This window comes from Coffea arabica, chromosome 10e (assembly GCF_036785885.1).
Source record: "Coffea arabica cultivar ET-39 chromosome 10e, Coffea Arabica ET-39 HiFi, whole genome shotgun sequence".
In the NCBI taxonomy this organism is placed as follows: domain Eukaryota; kingdom Viridiplantae; phylum Streptophyta; class Magnoliopsida; order Gentianales; family Rubiaceae; genus Coffea; species Coffea arabica.
The window spans coordinates 4,649,473-4,669,516 of record NC_092328.1 but is presented as its reverse complement, the minus strand read 5'-3'; the positions used below and the strand labels follow the sequence as shown (position 1 = coordinate 4,669,516).

The window sequence follows — 20,044 nt, the reverse complement described above, 5'->3', positions numbered from 1 at the left end:
ACGTTACGATGATGACAGTTGATTAAGGATATTCTTTAGTGTGGGTTTAGATGAAAATAAATATTGGTGGAGTTTAGTTGGAGCTGTACTAGATACTACTGTTTGGAGCTGTACGTGACGTGATTGTTGACAGAGATTAGAGAATGACATGAGTGCAAAATGAGGATTAATTAAGAGGTTACAGGCAAAAATGGGTTAAAAGGGTACTTCTGAGAGGGCAACCTTTTCTTTGCTCACAAGGGCAGGCGAAAATTATTTACTAATTCAAGTAAGAATCAACATCATTACTCTTCCAATTAAGGTATTAGAGCTATCTAATGGTTATACTTTTCTTTTACTTCTTGTAGATTAGACGATAATAATGATTGTTTGTACGCTGTTTGATGGGTTTCTGATGAGGAAATGATGTTTTGGCGACCATTTTTCATTGTAAGAGAATTACTCAACAAGGCCCTGTTTTTTTCCTTGAGGTACACAAATCCTTCTCATAATACGGGTTATAGCATGGAAGGAACTAGACAACATCTGCGCTATGCTTACTCGGGTCCGTTTGGATGTCCAGTTTTTTTTTGCCTATTTTTAATAGACAAATTTGGATAGTTAACTTCCCCACATAATATTTTACTTACAACATAAATATATTTTTGAACATATTTTTTATTTTACATACATTATATCATAAAAAGTGTTACAATATTTATTCAAAATAATATTTTAAATAATACTCTATTCAAACACACTCAAAGTTTTTCTTTAATTTTATCTACAGTAACAACAACTAAAAACACCACAAAATTTTTAACATATGCATCATAAAACAATAAAAAAACACATGCTCATTCCTCTCTTCTACTATCAAACCTACAAGCACTGTCACTACAGCCTCCTACTTTTTTGCTCTCTCCTCCTCTTCATCTCCTCTCTCTCCCTCCTCCTCTCTTCTCTTGTCTCTCTCTCCTCCTCCTTTCCCTGTCATTCCCTCTGTCCCCTTCCCTCTCCTGGCCCTCTTTCCCTCTCCCTTGTGACCTTGTCGCGTGACCAAATCTAGTCGTGCACCAGTCTATGATCACGCCGAGAAGAGGGAAGTGGAGGGAGTGAGGTGAGGGAGAGATGAGAGAGGGCGTAGCAAGGGAAGGAGAGAGAATGGAGGAGGAAAAGGAAGGAGTGGGAGAGAGAGAAAAAAGGGGAGGAGGCGGCGCGCCGCTAGCACCAATAGGGGTGCCAACTGGCAGTGATGGCCAACAGTGATATAAGCATTGGTGGTGACAGGAAGGAAGAAGAAGAGGTGAAAGAAAGGGAAAAGAATAATTAAAAAAAAAGTTCTTCAATTTCTCCACAAAAACTTCTTCTTATAAATTTTACACTAAATTATAGTATTATGCAAACATCTAAAAAACATATCACCGAATGGACTTGAATTAAGAGATAGCTCTCAGAAAACTTGAAAATATCTTATATTATGAGCTTAAAGATAAATATATCAAGATTCAACTTGCCAAGGTAAATTTTTATGATTCCATCTATCAATTTGTATGGTATAACCAAGTGCTTGGGGATTGGAACTTGAACCAATGTAATTGTCATTTCTAATTGTTTGAGACAATCAATAATCATGATTTCGATTTTGTCTGTCATAACATCACAACTTTTCTGATAGTTTAGATCCATCTACTTTATTTCAACTCAATTCGCCATGCACAATTGTTTATGAGATGTCTTTAATTAAAGTTTTGCAACTGTAGCAGCTTACAATTAAGTTTACTTACTAGCGGTGACATCATGAATAGGCTATCCAACCCCAACTAACGCATAAGGCGCCGTGTGGGAGTTTGGAGTTTACGCCATTGTTCTTGTCATAATAATTTGACAAGAAAGAAAATTATAAGTCCAATAATTCTTTCCAAATTATAATTATCCGCATAACGTATGATGTGGGAGCACTTTTCTTTTTACAATTTTTGCTGCAATGATCTATCTCTTTGTGACTATTCTTCCAACCAACGCTTTATGAATAACTTGTTCTGCAAACTATTTTCCGTTTTAAGAGGAAACTTTAAATAGTTTAAATGTTATCCTGAGTGCTTGTTTGATTTTTTTTTTTTGGACAAATAGTAAATTTTATTAGCAAATTACTGGAAATCGTCTAGCATGATTTGATCTATATTGTTACCCTAATGATAAGTTAAACATGCATTAGAAATTACAAAATTGTAATTTAACAGATGGAATAGATCCAAAAAAAATTATGAACAGATCTGAAAAATACATGAAATTTTAAAGTTGTCTTCTAACAGATGAATTGCTGCAACTCCCTTCTAGCACGTTGTAATCGTCAGATCTACCAATCAACGGTTTTAAACTCCAATAATGATGATGAAATTTATCAAAATAAATTCAAGATTCAAAAAAAAAAAAAGTCAAATCTGAAAAAAAAAAGAAGAAAAAACACAAAAAATTCTATAGGAATCCTTAGGAAAACAAAAAATTTTCACTAGAAAACCTTAGGAGAAACAGAAGCCTCTCACTAAGAAAACTTATGCGAGACTTTATTTAAAAAAAAACTAAAGTAATGTGCGGTCTCCCTCTCTAAGAGAAAACTTTTGAAAAGAGAAAAAAAAAAGTAGAGAGAAATTAGAGAAGAGGAGAAGTGGAGAGAAGAAATTAATTAAATATATTTGGCCAAAACTTATACCATGAGTGCTTGACTGATAAGATGACAAATCCTACCAAGTTCCACCTTTAAATTATGAAATTTATGAATATCGAGCAACCTATGAGAAAGTCAAATTTTGAAGGAAGACACTTTAATTAATACACTCACCATTGGACATATTAGTTCAAACAAAACTGAAAGTGCAAGAATGGATGATGATTAATTCTTGGTGAACCAACGGACAATTAAGTGATCAACTGCGAACATCTACATATTGACCAGACGTTAACGTCAAGATTAGTTAAGGACAATTCATCTGACTACTAATTGAGTATTAAGGTTTCTTCAATCATCGGAAATTGAAAGTGATAAAGAATGTCGGCCGGCCCGTTTGAGTTCGTGAAACGCTAACCCGATCCTTTCTTTATGATAATCCCACGTATTAGGCATTTCCATCAAGTGTACAGGTATAAAAGTATTTCTATCAATCACATATACTAGTTAATCAGGATTTCGATAGATAACAAGCACGCGACATTTATACGTCACAAGAGACGTATAATTGATTAATCAGTAACTAGTTGTGCTAATTTAAACAGAGAATTTTTTTTTATGGATAACTTTTGGTTTTCAGTGCAAATAGCGGATACATCTGATGAGAGCGTAAATGAACACACTTAGGCATTCTTTCTTTCTTTTTTTTTTTTTTTTGAAAACGATAGAAGTTTTTTATTAATATGTCAAAACTGTACAGTATTTGAGTAACGACTCAATCAACTTTACATAAGTGTACCCTGACATCTAAGGAGTGACAAAAAATCTCTCCTTATCTATTAATATGCCTAACGCACATTCACTAATACTTTTACATAGATTCATACTACCGGTATTTCTTACATAAAAGGAGTACAATTGAAACAAACTAACTAGGTTGTTAATGTCTTCTATCAACGTCCACATTCTAATGTCTTTCATCGTCCCTGCTTCAGCATTCATTGGATGCAATCCTTCGCCAAAGTGTTAGCTTAATTGGTAAAGATGGACCACTTTCTCGTAAAAGATCATGTATTCAAATTTTACTGTCAATATGAGAATTGTGTTGGTAAGCGATCTGTAATAATATAAGTCACTGATGATCTGTAAGAGCCCCTTTAAGCAATCTACGATTTTAGGGGGCATGTATTGACTCGTAACGATGATTGGAATTGAATTTACCCAAACTTTTTCTTATATTAAAAAAAAAAAAATCCTTAGAGCTCATCAACATAAAGCATTACTACATAGGCATCACTATGCTTCAGCTGCAAGGATAGTCATCAAAATGTTTGTTACAAATAAAATGAGATGAAGAGGACCAACTCTCAGACATACAAGGACACTTGAAGGCTATAACCTTCCAAGAAATTAGTTTTTCATTTTATTTTATTATATATTGACGATGTACACATTATTATCGCTTACATAAAAATTAATTTGGATTTAAAATTAAGCTTTCATATATATCATAGATCAAATCGCGACTCTCTTGATTTTGGGTTAATATTACTTTCGAAGTGTTAGTTGTTTAGAAAAATGCAATTAATTGGGACACTGTCTAAATACAATGAGGGCAAGAACACATGTATTCAAATGTTAAATGTGATACGGAATAGGTGTACAAGACAGACAAACGGTCAACAGAAAGATCTCTAAAGCTGAATGCCGGAATCTTAACGCCGGGACAGCAACTTTGATAACGAACGTGCCCGAATCAAAGCGCAAATCCAAGACATTACACATGCATATAGAAGGACCGCTTCCCCTTCTGTCATTCTTTAAGTTCATACCTTCTCCAGCACGTAAGTAGAGATGCTTTTCTCTTTATCTTCTTTAGTTATCATCAGACAACTCCGCTAGGTTGTTTTCTAGAAATGAAAAGATACCCATTTTTCGCTTAACTCCAATTAGGATCATGAACACATTTATTTTAGAACAAAAATTTTCAGCGGTCATTAAACTATTATCCGTATCGACTTTTGATCATCAAACAATTTTTCGTCACAAATTAACCTCTAAATTAACTAATTAGCACACTCATGGCCATTTCATCAATTATTGTTCTTTATCTATAAAATATTCAGAATAAAGCACCTCTGGTAGACAAATATGCCCTTACTTTTTGACATGTGCTCTAATTATTTTGCAAATTAAGAGCAATAATCGATGAAATGACCACAGGTGTGCTGATTAGTTAATTCAGGGGCTAATTTGTAATGAAAAATTGTTTGACGGTCAAAAGTCTACGGGCGGGCGCTGAGGTTTTTTGCTCTTTATTTTATGGTCCAGCTTAACACCTCAAAGTTTTCTTTTGGATAAAGAAAGGACAATTGATATATTATACATGTAGTACGAGTTAAAATAAAGATAAAAGAGCCTTAATGATGGTTAATGAGAAAATAGTGAACTAACATGTAATAGTGAGTAAGCGTCCATCTTTAGAGAAATTTTGTAATGCAAATAATAATGACCATGTAGCCAAACAATAATCATGAGTTAATAAATAAGCCGAATTTTCCACATTTTATGGAACATATGCTAATAAAGTAATAATTATGTAGTAGGACTGGAGGACTACCACAGTGTATCATCAATTAATTGGAGAATTTAACATCCACTTTACAGCAAAAAGAGATGGCATGGATTATGGATGCTACAGAGCTATCATCATATGCTAGCCCTTTGGCCTTCTCGTTCGGTCCCGAATCGCCTTTCTTTGTCAATCAGTATCTTTACTTGTTAGGCGCCTTTACTTGTGTTCTGTATGGTGTCAACACGGTTTAGGTCCTACTCCCAGCAGGCACTTTCTCTATTACCACGTAAATTTGCTCTCTTTTTTTTTTTCTTTTGTTTTTTCAAGACGAGATTTCAAATCTTACAAATTAATCATTAATGAGGGGAGCAAATACTTTACAAATTAATCTTACAGATTTCGAACCAAATTTGTCTTTGGAGGATATGGCTTCTGCTTGTTCGGTATTTGGCTCGAGAGAGCATGCAATCATATCTGCTCGTACGTGTATTTGCACTACATTTGCAACTTGAAGCCATAATAAATGATTTTTGCTTCCGATGGAAACGTTTGATTGAGCATATACATTGATTCCCTCTCACTACATCTCGTCTCCAACTCCAGTTTGTCCTACAAAGCTTGCAACTACCAGTCACGTACCTTTCCACCTTAATTTTTGTAGAAATACATTAACCCAATACTGGAATTAACACTTTCATGTATCTCTTGTCGTGCAACTTTCTATAATATACGGGGAAATTTGAGCACTAGCATAAGGAAGAAAAAGGGGAAGAAAAAGAGGAAAGAGAAGAAGAAGAAGAAGTTCTTCGTCCCCTCTCCAACACAAGCCACAAACAGACACATTGTTGGCTTTGTAATGCATACTTGATCTGGTTTTTGTTTCTTTAGTAAGCAATATGAGAAAAAGCACGAATGAAAGCACAAATTTAGATTGACTGAAACAGAATCAACTGTTGCTTCTCCTTAGCAATCCATGTACCATGAAATCCCTCAATTTAGACGACCTCAACTTGTAGGTTTGACGAAAGTTGCATTTTTTTTAAAAAAAATTTTCTTTTTCAAATTGCTTTATTTTGGTTTCAAGAATAAACTTTGCTGAAGTCTTGGGAACTTTGCTTGTGCTGGATTTATATACACGTACCGGGGATTTGAATTCTCGAAAGTTTTGTGAACAGTCAGTCATCAGTAGGTGAAGTTGTCAATAGTCCTTTCTTTTTCAGTTAAAACGTAGTAATTATATTAGCGAATAATGACAGTTAGGAGATGGAAAGCATCATACCTTAAGAGTCACTTCATATATATTGCCCAGTGTTATTGGTGCTGATACTGAAGTAACTTAAGAAACTTCACTTAGAAACTCAATTACCATGGCCCAATCCAGTCTCAAGTGTAAATGAAACGACAGAGAAAACTACATACATACATATATATATAAGAGGTAGTTTTCATATCTCCATGATCTTATTATCCACTTAATTTCCATCCCACCAAAGAAAGGAGTGAAAACAATTGAGATCTTTAACGTCATTTTCTCAATGACAATTCAGTGTCACTTTTAAAATTATAACAAGTGTCCAATTAATTTAAATTATCACGTGATATCTGATTCTAACTTAAATTAATCGAACACTTGCCATCAGATGAAGGAGTGATACTGAGTTGTTACTGTTTAAGTGGCACTGATGATCTGATTTGGAGTGAAAATGTGGGGACTAACACAAAACAAGGGTTTCATACTATTGACGATCATTATCATCATGCTAAGAGTTATTGTTTTATTGGACGGAGAAAGACTATACAGAATGATGCAGTTAGTAGGTTATCCAAAATAGAGGTTAATAACCATTTGGAAAAAGGAAGGAGAAAAGTTATAGAGTGTGGTGGGGAGGGTTTTGGAGTGGGCAACCATCCAAGTTTCAATAATAAAGGCTTACCCTTGAGGAAGAAGGAATCTTCCTCCCAACTTTCCCAACCACAATGCTTTGATTATTAGTAGTAAAATTTATTATTGCATCCACTTTAGTAGACTCACCCACTCCATTTCAGGATATTTAGACAAGAAAACATTAGTTTCCTTGCTCTCCTTTATCCATGCAATTGAGCATGATGTCTTTTGCCTTGATGCCTTTTTTCTTTCCGGGAAGGTGGGATTTTAGTTGTCTAAGAACTGTTTTATACAAAGAGCCAAATACAGAAAATATAATTGTTGAAGCAAATTAGTACATCCTTCATTCCAGTCACTAGTAAATTGACCATGGAATGAGTAAATTACAAATTCGATCCCTAGGTTTCCTTCTCGCATTGTACTCCACTTGACAATTTTTTTATGCAACTAAAAATTTTTAAGGTCAATTTGCGTTCGTTATTCATGGTAAAAGTCAAGCTGGCTATTCTTGAAAGGAAGCCTGACGGAAACCATTTTGCTACGACAGGTGCTAAGTATGCAGCCTAAATACTTGAAGTCAGAAAATTAACATTGGCGGTGCAAATCACGGCTAGAAAAACTGCAGGGGCTGCCATCATGTAGAAAATTTCCCGTATCAAGGACAAGGATGTTCAACAAAAACATGCCTTTACCTATTGGAATTAGGATATCTGTTGAAGATCTATTTTCTGAATAGGATTTTTGATTGACTCACCAGATAAGCCTGTTAACTGATGCTGCCTCTGCAGTTTTACTGTGTGCTTATCTGCCTAGAATCAACTTAAAGCTTATGCTGATTTCCTAGGTTAATTAAACAATCAAAGGATTACAATTTAACACTAGCTATAATCATAATATATCGATCAACTATGGTTTTCTTTTAGGCAAGGCCTATAGGGGCCTCATGCAAGTTTTCATTCAACGTAGACATATTACATGATAGACAAGAAAACTAATAATCTCCGACACCTAAAAATTATTACGTTCTTCCCCTTCAGGCACGAGCATCAAGAGGGAGCTTGGAAATCGTCTTAAGGGAAGCCACCTTCTTTCTGGTGACCAGGGGGAGGAGAAGGCTTGGGGATGTAAGGCATGAGAGGAGTACCATGTTGGATAGGCCCAGGTCTTATGGAAGCCTTTGAATTAGGAGCTGGATCGATTGGACGGTAATCATCAAGCTCTGCATGGCCTGTTTCATCCTTATAAGTACTTGCAGTGTACTCCTGCATATCAGAGAAAGAAAGAATCAGATAAAACCAAGTGACTACTTAGGACTAATCTGAGATGAAGGGGGGACAAAATATTGGAGCTGGAATGGCCTTTCAGGTATCTTATCAATCAAATAGTTGCATGAGAAATGCATGCAGATAGAAGTGACTTCCTTGCCTGAAAGTCTGTCTTAATTGTTAAAAGTACCTTTAACTTCCTACTCTGGATAGTCACTGTTATATCACTCCCAAGTTGATCGAGAACCAAACCTGAGATTCATTTCCAAGTAGATATATCAGCATTCAGCACCTGACCTGGACTAGAAAATTATTCTAGATGAAATTCGTACTATTGTTTGTAGCATTCTATTGATACACTGCTTCTCTAACTATTTTCTGTCATACCATTGCTTATATAAGAAACAACAATTATTCAGTTAACAGTTATGTTCTACTATTGGGATCGGTTCAAGTAGCGATCGTCTAGTGTACAATGAAAAGGTAACCACAGGCATATGCCAGAAGAATACTGGGATCAAGAGACAGCATTAGCTACGAGCAGTCAATGACCTACTTGATCCATTTGCCAAAAGTCCAATTGGCTGGAAAGTTAATTATACAGATAATCTCAGTTACGCCTATTTCTTAAGGACCAATCTTTATTATCATAGAGGCACAAGGTTGTTCATAATCCTTGTAAACTCCTGGTCCAAGCAGCTCCTTTGAGGAATCAAACTGGCGGCTGGGTGACTTTTGTCAATTTCGCCTTTTGTACCGATAGATTTGTGACAATTATGGAGAAGGACGAACCAAAACTTTTAAGCCCTTTAAACAAACTTGAATAATCTGGAAATTAAACCAAAGTGAAACCAGATAAAAAGAACATATTTTCAGAAGACAAAAGTTCAAAAACAGGACACTGAAGTTCACTCAGATATTTCTCAGTTTTATTTTTTCTTGATTTTCTTTTGAGGAAAAGAAGCAAGGGAAACTGTTCATGGTGTTTGCTTTGCTTCCGGTGGCATTTTTTTTTTTCTTTTTATGCAATTCAATTACTGTTATCAAACATCTTCTGACAGGAAACTTAACTGCAATTCAACATGTTTCTCTTTTTTGGCCATTCAAGGTTAGTTCGATATGAACAATCATCCAAAAAAACCAATTCCTATTAGGATAAAAACACCAGGCAATGAGTTGAAACTTATGAAAGTTGAATTAAATGTAGTCTGAAGGAGAACATAGGCAAGCTCTTCAGAGAAAGTTCTATGAGTTTAAAATTGAATAATGACCGTAAATTGATTGAACCCCTTCTCACATACTACTAAACAAAAGCATACATTTTCGAAATTTTCATGTAATCTTAACTTCTAAGTAGACGAGCATGATGTCCTTATCTGGTTTATCCTGCACAGAGATAGAGAGAGACAAATTTAAGCATGAAAAGAAGAAAGATGGTAGAATTTACCGGGACTTGATGAGGTGATGCTGCTCTCAGTCGAGAAAGCAAAGCATAAAAAACCTGTCGAAGTCACCAAGAACAGAACCCATGAACCAAAGTTTTTCATGCTGCCAAAAAAGTGGAATCTAAGTATTAACTACCACAAGCGTGTTCTTGCTCTCTTGAAACCCAAAGGTCTGCACCTTTTCTCACAACCAAAAGCAATGTAAAAAATGCAAAAAGTGGAATGACTCGTATGTTCTTGACTACGAGGCCTTTAAATAAACACAACCCATTAGGCAAATTCCTCAGAAAATTACCACCCCAGGAACTGAAACAAACCACAGTCGTCCAGAATACCCGCAAAGATAAGAAGAAAAATGGCTATGAGCCCATGTCTAGGGGTATGTCATGCATATTAAAGAAAGGGAAATTTGTATGCAGTATAAAAAATGATTTTCGGCAGTGAGTCATCAGGAAAATCATGTGGATTTCATTGTCTTCCATAGCTGTGTGAGAGTTGAATGGTGGTGGGGGATGAGCGGTAGTAAATGGGAGAGTTATTGTAGTTTGTTTTGTGTAGCAGAAGATGGTGGGATGTGAAACGAAATGAATGCAAAAGCGCGATGGAAACTGAGCCCCCGCTGCCCCTGCAGTCTTGAAGATTGCCCTTTTGGCCCCGACAACCAAATCCAAAAATACTGCTCCTCCCTTTTTTTATAACTGTCGTTTAAGGAATTTGCTCCTAAGTACTTTTATCTGTCGTTTTACTATCCCTATGCAGCATTTATTATTTTTTCACATTTTTACCCTTTTATCTCTCTTACTCCTAGTAATTATTGCTTCTATCTGCCCTTCCATATTCTTTCTTCTTTTCTCACCGTATGTTGAACCCCTTTGTTCTTCTTACTCCTAGTATGTTGAATCATTTAATACAGTGAGAGAAAATATGGGTGAATGGAATAATTAATGAGGGTATAAAAGGAAAGTGGTGTATAGATTTAAGCAATGAAAACTTTTCTTAATTGACATGCAATTCCTTAAACGCCAGTTATAAAAAAAGGGAGGGAGTACTATTTTGGCGGTGATTACTTTTGTGCCATTAAAGAGGTGCGAATAAACTCTCCAAATTTGTCAATTTCCTGAATTTTTAAAAAATAACAAAAACAAACAAAATTTGTTTACTTGGCCAAAACAATCTAGTTTTATACGTCCAAAGGAAAAGAATATTAGGCTTCATCTTTTACATTTTACAGCATCAAAATTAGTGTCACCGACCAAGTTAGTAAATACGCTATCATCCCAATATCCACGGCAAGACAAATATATACTTCCCTTCTGGTTTTATACATTCACCTTTACGTTTTTTATCAAGTCAAATGACTAAAAAGTCCATCATTCAACTATTTTAACTTTCACATGAATAAATGAGTTAGTTGAGATTAGGACTATTCACGAATCGAACTGCTCGCGATCCAATCACGAGCGGCTCGACTCGAACTCGAGCTAATCAAGTCGAGCTTGAGTTCAAAAATATTAAGTTCGTTGAACTCGCAAGCTCGATTATATATATTTTTTTATTTTTTATTTTAATAGTAAAATTATATATATATTCTTAATATTTTTGATTTGTTAAAATTTTATTATTTTATTTATTTTAAAAATAAAATAATTATTATTATTTTATTTTTTAAGCTTGAGCTTGTCAAGTTCGAGTTTGAGTTCGAGTTTCATAAAATTAACTGGAGACTCGGCTCAATTAGGCCAAAACTCGACTCGACTCGACTCATTTGCACCCGTAGTTGCGATAATGATTGTTTTTAAAACAATTAATTTAGTAAAAGGTAGAAAGAATATACATGGAACTAAGGCCTTGTTTGGCAAACAAGTTTTTTGCTAAGTTTGTCTGTTACAAATTTTTTAACAACTTTAGCTACAGTAATTTCAAAAAATTTCTCAAAATTTTTTAACTATACTTTTCAAAATATTCAAAAATTTACACATTTCAAAATTTTTTTTACAACTTTTACAGTAAGTTACAGTAAAGTTTTAGATAACCATCTAAAAAACTCATTTGCCAAACATGGCATAAATCCTTTTGTTGGCATGGCACTTATTTATATTTGGCATGGCACTTATTTATATGGAATCCGGGGCTAAATGGACAATGGTTTTGGATGCACTACCGTCCTACGTGTTCAATTTAATTGGCCAGACAGAAGCAATCTTCTAAACTCAGAACGAGAAATCTCATTTAAAGACAAAATAATGCAAAAAGTGAAATTTTCATTTAAAAACTGGGGAAATGATATTTGCACTTCCAAATTAGTCTCTTGCACCCCTTGAAGGTATAAATACTATTTAGTAAGTGAATTGAAGTGCAAGAGGCTAAGATGGAATTGCGAATATCAATTCCCAAAATCTGTCATCTTTTGCTTCAACTCCTGGGGTGGAACTCTTCAATTTCTTCAAGCAAATATACAGCCAAAAGGATGGGAAAAGAAGAAACTACTAACTAGAGAGGAAATTTGGGAAACTCGGACTTCAGATCCATCTAAAAGACCATAAGGCCCACATGACACCAAACAGCCCAGTTGACAATTATGGAAGCAGCGTGGGCGCGTAGTGGGAGATCATGCTACGACTAGCAATTCACGGTAACGGCCCAGAGTCAAACCTTTTGCTTTCCAAAGATCCCAAAGGCCACGGCGGCAAAATTGCCCATTCGGCTGGGCATTGGTACCAACCTACTAGAACAAGAAATTACAACGAGTTTTGACTTTTCTTTGTAAATTCTCCAGTATCCCTCGTGGCCATTATTTTAGTTATTAAACTCGGCCTAGTTGGAGATTGAATCCCTTTGCCCAGTGAAGTCAACCGGGCATTAAGCAGAACAACCAAATAGGCTCGGAAGCCTCCCAGACTGCTACTGTTCGTATGCAACATACAAGCAGCTGAGATTATTAGAGTAATAAGACGCCAAAGAGCATAATCCCACAAACAAATCACACTAACCACAGCCAAGAAATCAAATGAAACACACCAATTTATTTTGCCACAGACAAGTGCGAGTGACAGTCACTAGAGGAGGCCCGGGTTTGATGCACGATCATGCGACCATGCACTCACACATCTTGCATTTTATAATAATCCTTCTGAACTCCAAAGTTGTAAGACAGTGCCAAAAAGTTTTATCTACCACAAGCATTTTGGAGCTTACAGAATAATCACAGCTAAAAATTTGACTATACACCATGGTGGCAAAGCAATATTGGAGCAATATTTGCCCACTCAACAACCCTGCAAAATCGTCTCTTTGTGCTTCCTGCTGCTGTAGATGTTTGAAGCGGTGCGTCATTCTTCTTCAGCAACTCCCACAAGATGTGGACATCCTCGTACTCACAAGTCCTCACATCATGGCGAAGCTTAACAAGCCCTGCACAATTTTGAGTTTTATCACAAAAATCTCTAGACGGGATTGGAAGCGTAAATCTTTAGCATATGAATCAGTTTTTTTTCGACAAAATCCGCAGGCATCAGGCCTCTCAAAACCTGTTGATCTATCTTCTGAAGGCTTTGGAGACAGGAGACCAAAGTCTAGGTGACAACTTCATGATGCAGATAAGATCACCAGCAAGAAAAGGAAAATGATGGGCTTTAACTATTACCAACATCCATCGCATCATCGGACTTATTTGGTCTAACAAATTATTTGGCATTTGCCACTCAACCCGAATAAAAGAATTTAAAAGGACAAGAAAAGCATTATGTCAACCTCTGCTTAAGCAGCTGATCAAGACAGTTAGGTTACGTTTTTTTTTTTTTTTTCCTTCCCTCCTTCAGTTGAGCCCATTATTACCTCTGTTCTTCTTGCAACTTTATGACTCCCTGCCTATATTACACTTAACAAGCTACGTACCCTGCATAAGGCTTTCACATCATTCAGAAAATGACATGTACCACGTATGGAAAAACCTCCTCCTAATCTTGGCTGGGATAGAAACAAACCGCCCTCTTAATTTCCTATTCGTCAATATGGTCGTAGTAAACGCTAACGACAAGAATTCTCGGTTTCTTTCCTTCATCCTTTTTACCTTTCTTTTAACTTTTCCAGTCTCCGAGACATATTTCCCTATCAGGAAACTCTAATACATGATCATCGCTCAAAAAATTTTACAACCCCTCAACAGTCAACACGCCTTCTTATGCAAATTGTACACTCAACACGCCTTTTATTGATTTTTGTAACGAGATCAATCGCCAAGTTTTAAATTGTAATTAGATGCAAATTGCCTTCGAAAATCACAGAGTCTAATTTGTTGAGGCCCCTCTTCCACCATACACCTACTTTGATCACTAGCATCATCCATTCATCATGATATCCATCATGACTCATACAAGATTCACCAAAATATCAGAACTAGAACTTTATGGGACCAAAGAACTCTGCTAACAAGGTATGCCGAGATCAAAAAGATGAAAAAAAAATCCAATACGTGAAGGCCAACAAAAAAAAAATAATAATTTGATAAAAAGGGAAACTAAAAAAAAAGAAAAAAGAAAAGAGAGGGCTGACAGAGGAGGAGGAGGGGAAGGAAAGTAACTGACCCGTTTTTCGAATACCAAGATGTTGAGCAACATTAACCCAAGCTTTTCTGATAGGAACGATCATTTTGTCCCACCACTCCATGAAATTCAGTTACCGTCAAAATCCGCAGATACCTTTTGCTATATATAAAACAAAATCTATATAAATACATAACTCACAACTTGTAAAAACAAATAAAACATGAAGAAGAGGAAGAAGAAGCTTTTTTTTTCTTTTTCTTTTTCTTTTTTGGGTACCTGAAATCAAGGAGGCAAAAACCTCTGACGGAACGAAATCTATCTCCTCTCTGTCTCTCGCACTCTCTCTCGGAGGGAGGAGGGAGGGAGGGAGGGAGGGACCGGAGGGTAAGCGAGAAGCTGGATGTAGGCGTGGTCGTTAATGGGGCGTTAGATCGTTGGGACTGACGTTTTTAATGTTGCTGACGCAAGAGCGGGAGTTTGAGGTGACACGCGTCGGGAATCTACTTTTGTTAAAGTTCGTCTGGAGACTGTGTCCGAATCCGATGTTGTGCGAGTCCCCGTTGATTGCGACCCTTCGTTAATCAGTTTCAGTACCAGATTTTGGTCGTCCACGCGGGCGCTTTTTATTGGTCCGAGTTTCCCGTTGGGTGGTCTACCCATGTGGGAATATTATTCACTATTGTGGTGTGGGTCTCACGCAAGATCTTTTCCCCTACAGTTTGGGCCTTCAGTCCTAACTCCTAAGGTTCCCAGGAGACATGCGAGATATAAACAGAAAGTCCGGATACAAAAATTCCACGTTGCTTTCGGCGTATTTACAATCATCGTAAAGATTCATCCATGTCCTGATATCAAAATTCTTGCTCTAGATCCTTCTATCAATAATGTTAATTACTACCGTAATGATGCACTTAAAATTTTCCATATGCAAAAAAACATCAGAGTTTATTATCAGAATGGTGTTTTTTAATTTTCAGACGTATATATACATTAGTCCGTTTGAATTAGTTGTTTTTAAAAAATTTTACTGTAACATTATCTATGATTTTGAAATCTTTGATATATTGTATAGATGAGATGCTTTTTAAATTATTGTGTATTACTGTAGAATTGTATTTGAAAATTTTATTTTTGAAAAAATAGCCAATTCAAATGGATTTACCTCATATTATTTTATCCTGAGCTTTATATGAAGGCTATCACTTACTTTGCTTTTGGATTTTTTTGTTTTTAACTTGAGATACTTTCATAAATTAATTCAGCTATTTAAAGGATATTCTGCCAAAGTGGGCATCTTTGACCGGGTTTAGATTAGGCCAGTCATAAATGATAAATCTACAACATGGACAACCATTGACAATCCCAGAGCATGAAAAGGGGTGGCAAGCCCAAGAATGACAGTCTCTTTCCATCGTTTTTATCAGACCTGAAAACGCTTTTGTAGCGGGAACAGGGATTTTGTAGCAACTAGTCAGAGCACTTGTTAGTACAAGATGTAATAATCTCTGTAAACGTTATAAATTATTACTAATTGTTTTTGACAGCCCTTTATCTTCTGCAGCTGTCACTGGTCAAACCACAAAATGAAGAGATTAAAAAAAAATTGTAAATACACAATTTAAATTTAAGTTCTTGACACAAGAATTCAGTGAGTTCATCAGAGTAAGAGATGCAAACTTTCGGTAGCAGTACGTAGTTTTGGAAGATTTTAACCAGTAAGGATTGGGAATGAATGATGAGGACGTTTTATAACCCTCAAGGCAGGACGGCTCAATTTTGCCCACAAGAATTTTCCAATGCTTTTGTTGTTACTTTACTATAATCCTCAGAAGTTTACAAATCATCCGCTTGATAAAGATAATAATGACACTATGAAAGGTGCTACAGAACCTTTCAATAAGGACACAAACAACCGGGGATGGGTTGGGTGGTCCGGAGAAAGAGAGGGTAAGCGAGAGATATTGGATTCGAACCCTCCCACTAAGCATAAGATAATTTTAAAAAAAAAAAAAAAGGAAGGAAGGGACACGAAGAGCAAAATTTTCCATAACAAATTCTGTGATGAGCATATATTTTCTAATTGAATCCACCTGGTTTCCGATTACAGCCAGGAAATGTTTCATATCTCTGATTATGCAGCATTTGCTGGCTAGCAAAAGCAAGGGTTGGATATAATGTCACATACTAAAACCAAGACTCGAACTTGAAAGGATCATCACCAGTAATCCAGCTGAAACACAGCTTCCCGAAACACTATTATAGATGAAGTACAACACCATTGATTCCCAAAACTATGACATTATGTGGAACTAGAAGCAAATCTGCAAAGATAGAAGAAATTGTGCTGGAGACAGCAGACTCTGTGTTTTTTGCTCTTTCCATCAACTTGGGAAACTATGAACGAAAAATGGACATGAGACATCACTGCTGAATGGAACCACAACTGCAATTGGTAGACTTGCCATGTACATTTCTAATTCACCATCCCTTCAAACTTTAAGGGTTGCCTAAATGGATCATCTTAATGATCTCGTTTTCCATTTCCTCCACCAAAATTTGAATTAATATCTTTCAAGTAGTTGGTACCCCAAAAGACCAACAGAATAAAAGGAAATCTGTTCTCCAGCTCCCCCGGCTATTGAGGAGATGCTTCAGCAGATAAGTAGATTTTTATCAAAAAAATTAACTAAGCATGTCAAGAAATAGAAAATTAATTGATTCTGAGGCAGACGCACTCAAAAACAAAAAAAATTTCTGAGGCGCACGGATAAAGAACGCCTATAGGAACTTCTTTCCCGCAGGTATGACAAAAAGGTAATATATTTCCAAACATCTGAGAACAAAAAAAAAATGCAGATAAAACCGTTGCGTAGAAGTTACTAAACCAGAAAAGGAAAACAAGAAAATAAAAAAGTCAAAGTCAAAATAGTAGGGAAATATGGAGAGACACATTCACCAGCCCCCTAGATCCTCACTTCTATTGCATACTTGCCTGCAGCCTATGGAATTGTAATTTGATGTATGCTGATCTTTCAAACATGAAGGGTGATCTATCAAATGAGTTACAGTTGTTCTTCCGCTCATGGAATACAGCCAGCTAAAGCAAAAGAGGGGAGAACTAATTAGCAACTGCTTTCTGCAAGCTTGCCATGTAGGTCAAATATATAGTCCAGATGTATGAAAAGGAGCTGTTCATCAATGGCTGCAGCAAATATACAAATGATAAACCATCACCATTTCAGATATTAAAAAACTAGGATGAGAAATCTATCCAGCATCCAAGCTACATAAACGAAGGAACTAAAATGTTCCATCCCAAACATGTCCAGATTAAGAAAGAGCAGAACCTGTAAATGGACTGGAATAATTTTGTATGTGAAGAAATCACATAATGGCCAGAACATAAGGCCATTCAACAATGTTGGGAGCACGTCTCGCTTCAATCTGGCAGTAATCTCACTCGCAGTTTCTCCTAAACGTGATACGATTACCAATTACTCAACAATTTCAATCAAAATGAAACAAAAGAAGACTTGTTTATGCCGAGGCAAAAAGCTAGGATTAGCGTAAAACACAGAAATGCATAACCACCTAATGCAAAATCACAATTAATCAGAGAAAACACTTAAATTGCCACATATAGAAGTTTAGTTGCAGCATGGTACGGAATTATTGTAGAAAGAATATTTGAACTGCAGAAGACATCACCGTTTTTCATTTTTATACTTTCCAGCATATTTGGAAGGAAAAAATCAGCGTGCCAAGCTCCAACCATGAACTATGCTGAATCCACAGCAATTATAGATCCAATAAATACCTTCCAAAGAAAAAAGGAAATAAACCAGTACCTTGCAAGGCTGCATTAAATGAATAGAATACAGAAGTAACGAAAGGTCCAAAGACAAGCTGGCCGATTACGAGCTTCTTCAGTGTCGTGATGAGATCCCGTTTGGGAAGACACCATGCTATAAAGTTAAACCATATATGCTGTGCAGGACCTAGTATAACCAGCCCATACCCAGCCATCCTTGATGTCCTTACTAAATCCAGTGAACCTGAAGGTGGCATTGTAATCATCTGGGAGTTAAAGGAAGAAAGAACAGCAACCCATCAACCATACACACTTTGCTCAACTTTATCTACACAATAAGGGGTATATGTGTGCAAAGCCTCAACGATCATAGTCTGTACTGTTTGGGACAATTTGCTGGCTCAGCTGTAATAAATTTTAAAATTTGTGACTTTTTTTATAAGCAAGGATTTTCATTGACAATAAAAGTTGTTTGTTTAACATTTGTTAAATTAGTTTCACAATAAAGATGTGCGGGACAAATGACTTGCTATTGGCCTAGAAAATTCAAAGACAACCTAACTTCAGCTAAAAAATTGCGCGAATCAAAACGATATTAATGTTGTGCACGTTTAATACCGATACATTAAAACATGCCCTGCTTACTCAACTAGTCACCCTGATTGATTAGTACATTAAAATTCCAAGTACCTGGGAAGTAATGTCAGCAGCTGCATAGATCAGAGAACAAGATATGCTCTTTGTAAGAATGGGCCGCGAATCCAGCATTGACAAATACCAAGAAAGAAAACCCATCTTTCGATTCCCCGATGAAGATGATGATGAATGGTATGACTTGTGAAGGAACGAAAAAAATATCACTGAATTTCGACAAGGGGTTTGAGAAGGAACCCTAATGGTAGTACTTGGTTGCGGTGTGCTTCGGCATTGTGGGATTTTTTTGGCTGGCAGAAATTTAGAAAAGCAACAACGCTGTCGTTGTCGTTGTTGTTGGGTGTGTTGGATAAAGGTTCGTTTGGTAAAATGATTTACTACAGAGTTAGCTAATCTCATCTTGAATTCTTGAATGTTTGATGTTTCTTCTGAGTTTGGTTATGGATTTACAGAGACACCCTTATTATTTCGGGAAGAGGGAGAAATTGTACCGAGAGACGAGCTTATTTATATGGTGGACTCCGATCGAGGGGAACTCGTGGCAAGTCACGGTCCTGACGGATGGATGTTGGAAAAAGTTGCGTGATGCGTGGCGGGAGAGGAGCTAGCAGCACACTACGGTGTTGTACTGTACGAGAACCTTTTGAGCCCAAATATGTAGGATGGGGTAGCTTATGTCGATTAATCTTTTGGGCCCAAATGTGATTCTACCACATAAGCCCAATAATTTCAACTAAGCTTTGAAGTTTTGTGTATAACAGCATGATATCTGGCCCAACTCATGTATGAAAAAAATATGTTGGTTGCGATGTTTTGCAACTGGTCCGTTTGGCAATGTGAGTTTTTTGAATATTTATCTAAAATTTTACTATAATTTATTGTAAAAGTTTTTTAAAAAATTTTTAATATGTGCAAGTTTTTAAATATTTTGAAGTGCGTAGTTTAAAAACTTTTAAAAATTTTTTGAGATTACTGTAGTTAAAGTTTATAAAAAAACTTATAGCAGACAGACTTAGCAAAAAACTTGTCTACCAAACAAGCCCTTTTCATAAATTATTCGGCCTCAAAGTCGAAGATAACAAATCTAAGTAGTGTATTACTAGACATCATAAAAGTCATTTTGCCATTTATGTAAGTTATTCATCCCATTATATGTAAGTTATTAGTTATGGTGTCCTTACTAGTCTGTATTAATTCATTGTTGTGGGCTATTTATAA

At 36.1% G+C, this 20,044-nt stretch overlaps 2 protein-coding genes across 3 annotated transcripts; both read right to left on the bottom strand.

The window, feature by feature from the left end:
- Window positions 1-7,972: 7,972 nt before the first annotated feature.
- Window positions 7,973-10,383, bottom strand: LOC140015025 (uncharacterized). The gene is made up of 3 exons (XM_072066831.1): window positions 9,820-10,383; window positions 8,563-8,624; window positions 7,973-8,369 (listed from the first exon to the last, which is right to left on the bottom strand). The coding sequence occupies exons 1-3, from the start codon at window positions 9,917-9,919 to the stop codon at window positions 8,178-8,180; spliced, it is 354 nt and encodes a 117-aa protein (XP_071922932.1). The 5' UTR covers window positions 9,920-10,383; the 3' UTR covers window positions 7,973-8,177.
- A 2,437-nt stretch (window positions 10,384-12,820) lies between these two features.
- On the bottom strand, window positions 12,821-19,322 carry LOC113711831 (protein SYM1-like). Of its 2 annotated transcripts, XR_011821930.1 has the most exons (6): window positions 18,863-19,320; window positions 18,210-18,438; window positions 17,709-17,833; window positions 14,638-17,563; window positions 14,401-14,520; window positions 12,821-13,228 (listed from the first exon to the last, which is right to left on the bottom strand). XR_011821930.1 is itself a non-coding variant. In XM_072067498.1 (4 exons), the coding sequence occupies exons 1-4, from the start codon at window positions 19,223-19,225 to the stop codon at window positions 17,339-17,341; spliced, it is 837 nt and encodes a 278-aa protein (XP_071923599.1). In that variant the 5' UTR covers window positions 19,226-19,322; the 3' UTR covers window positions 17,166-17,338. The 2 variants fall into 2 exon arrangements, 1 of the variants encoding a protein (XP_071923599.1); XM_072067498.1 differs by lacking the exons at window positions 12,821-13,228; window positions 14,401-14,520 and having other exon boundaries at window positions 17,166-17,458; window positions 18,863-19,322.
- Between the last annotated feature and the right edge of the window lie 722 nt (window positions 19,323-20,044).

What these genes read in the sequence shown, in the direction of transcription:
- LOC113711831 (XM_072067498.1), bottom strand. Translation starts at nt 19,225, where the DNA reads ATGAGATTAGCTAACTCTGTAGTAAATCATTTTACCAAACGAACCTTT. An exon ending in CTGCTGACATTACTTCCCAG is followed by an intron (nt 18,439 to 18,862) that starts GTACTTGGAATT and finishes TTTAACTCCCAG; the next exon opens with ATGATTACAATGCCACCTTC. An exon ending in TTATTCCAGTCCATTTACAG is followed by an intron (nt 17,459 to 17,708) that starts GTTCTGCTCTTT and finishes CTTTTGCTTTAG; the next exon opens with CTGGCTGTATTCCATGAGCG.
- LOC140015025 (XM_072066831.1), bottom strand. Translation starts at nt 9,919, where the DNA reads ATGAAAAACTTTGGTTCATGGGTTCTGTTCTTGGTGACTTCGACAGGT. An exon ending in CATCACCTCATCAAGTCCCG is followed by an intron (nt 8,625 to 9,819) that starts GTAAATTCTACC and finishes AATGAATCTCAG; the next exon opens with GTTTGGTTCTCGATCAACTT. An exon ending in TCCAGAGTAGGAAGTTAAAG is followed by an intron (nt 8,370 to 8,562) that starts GTACTTTTAACA and finishes TCTGATATGCAG; the next exon opens with GAGTACACTGCAAGTACTTA.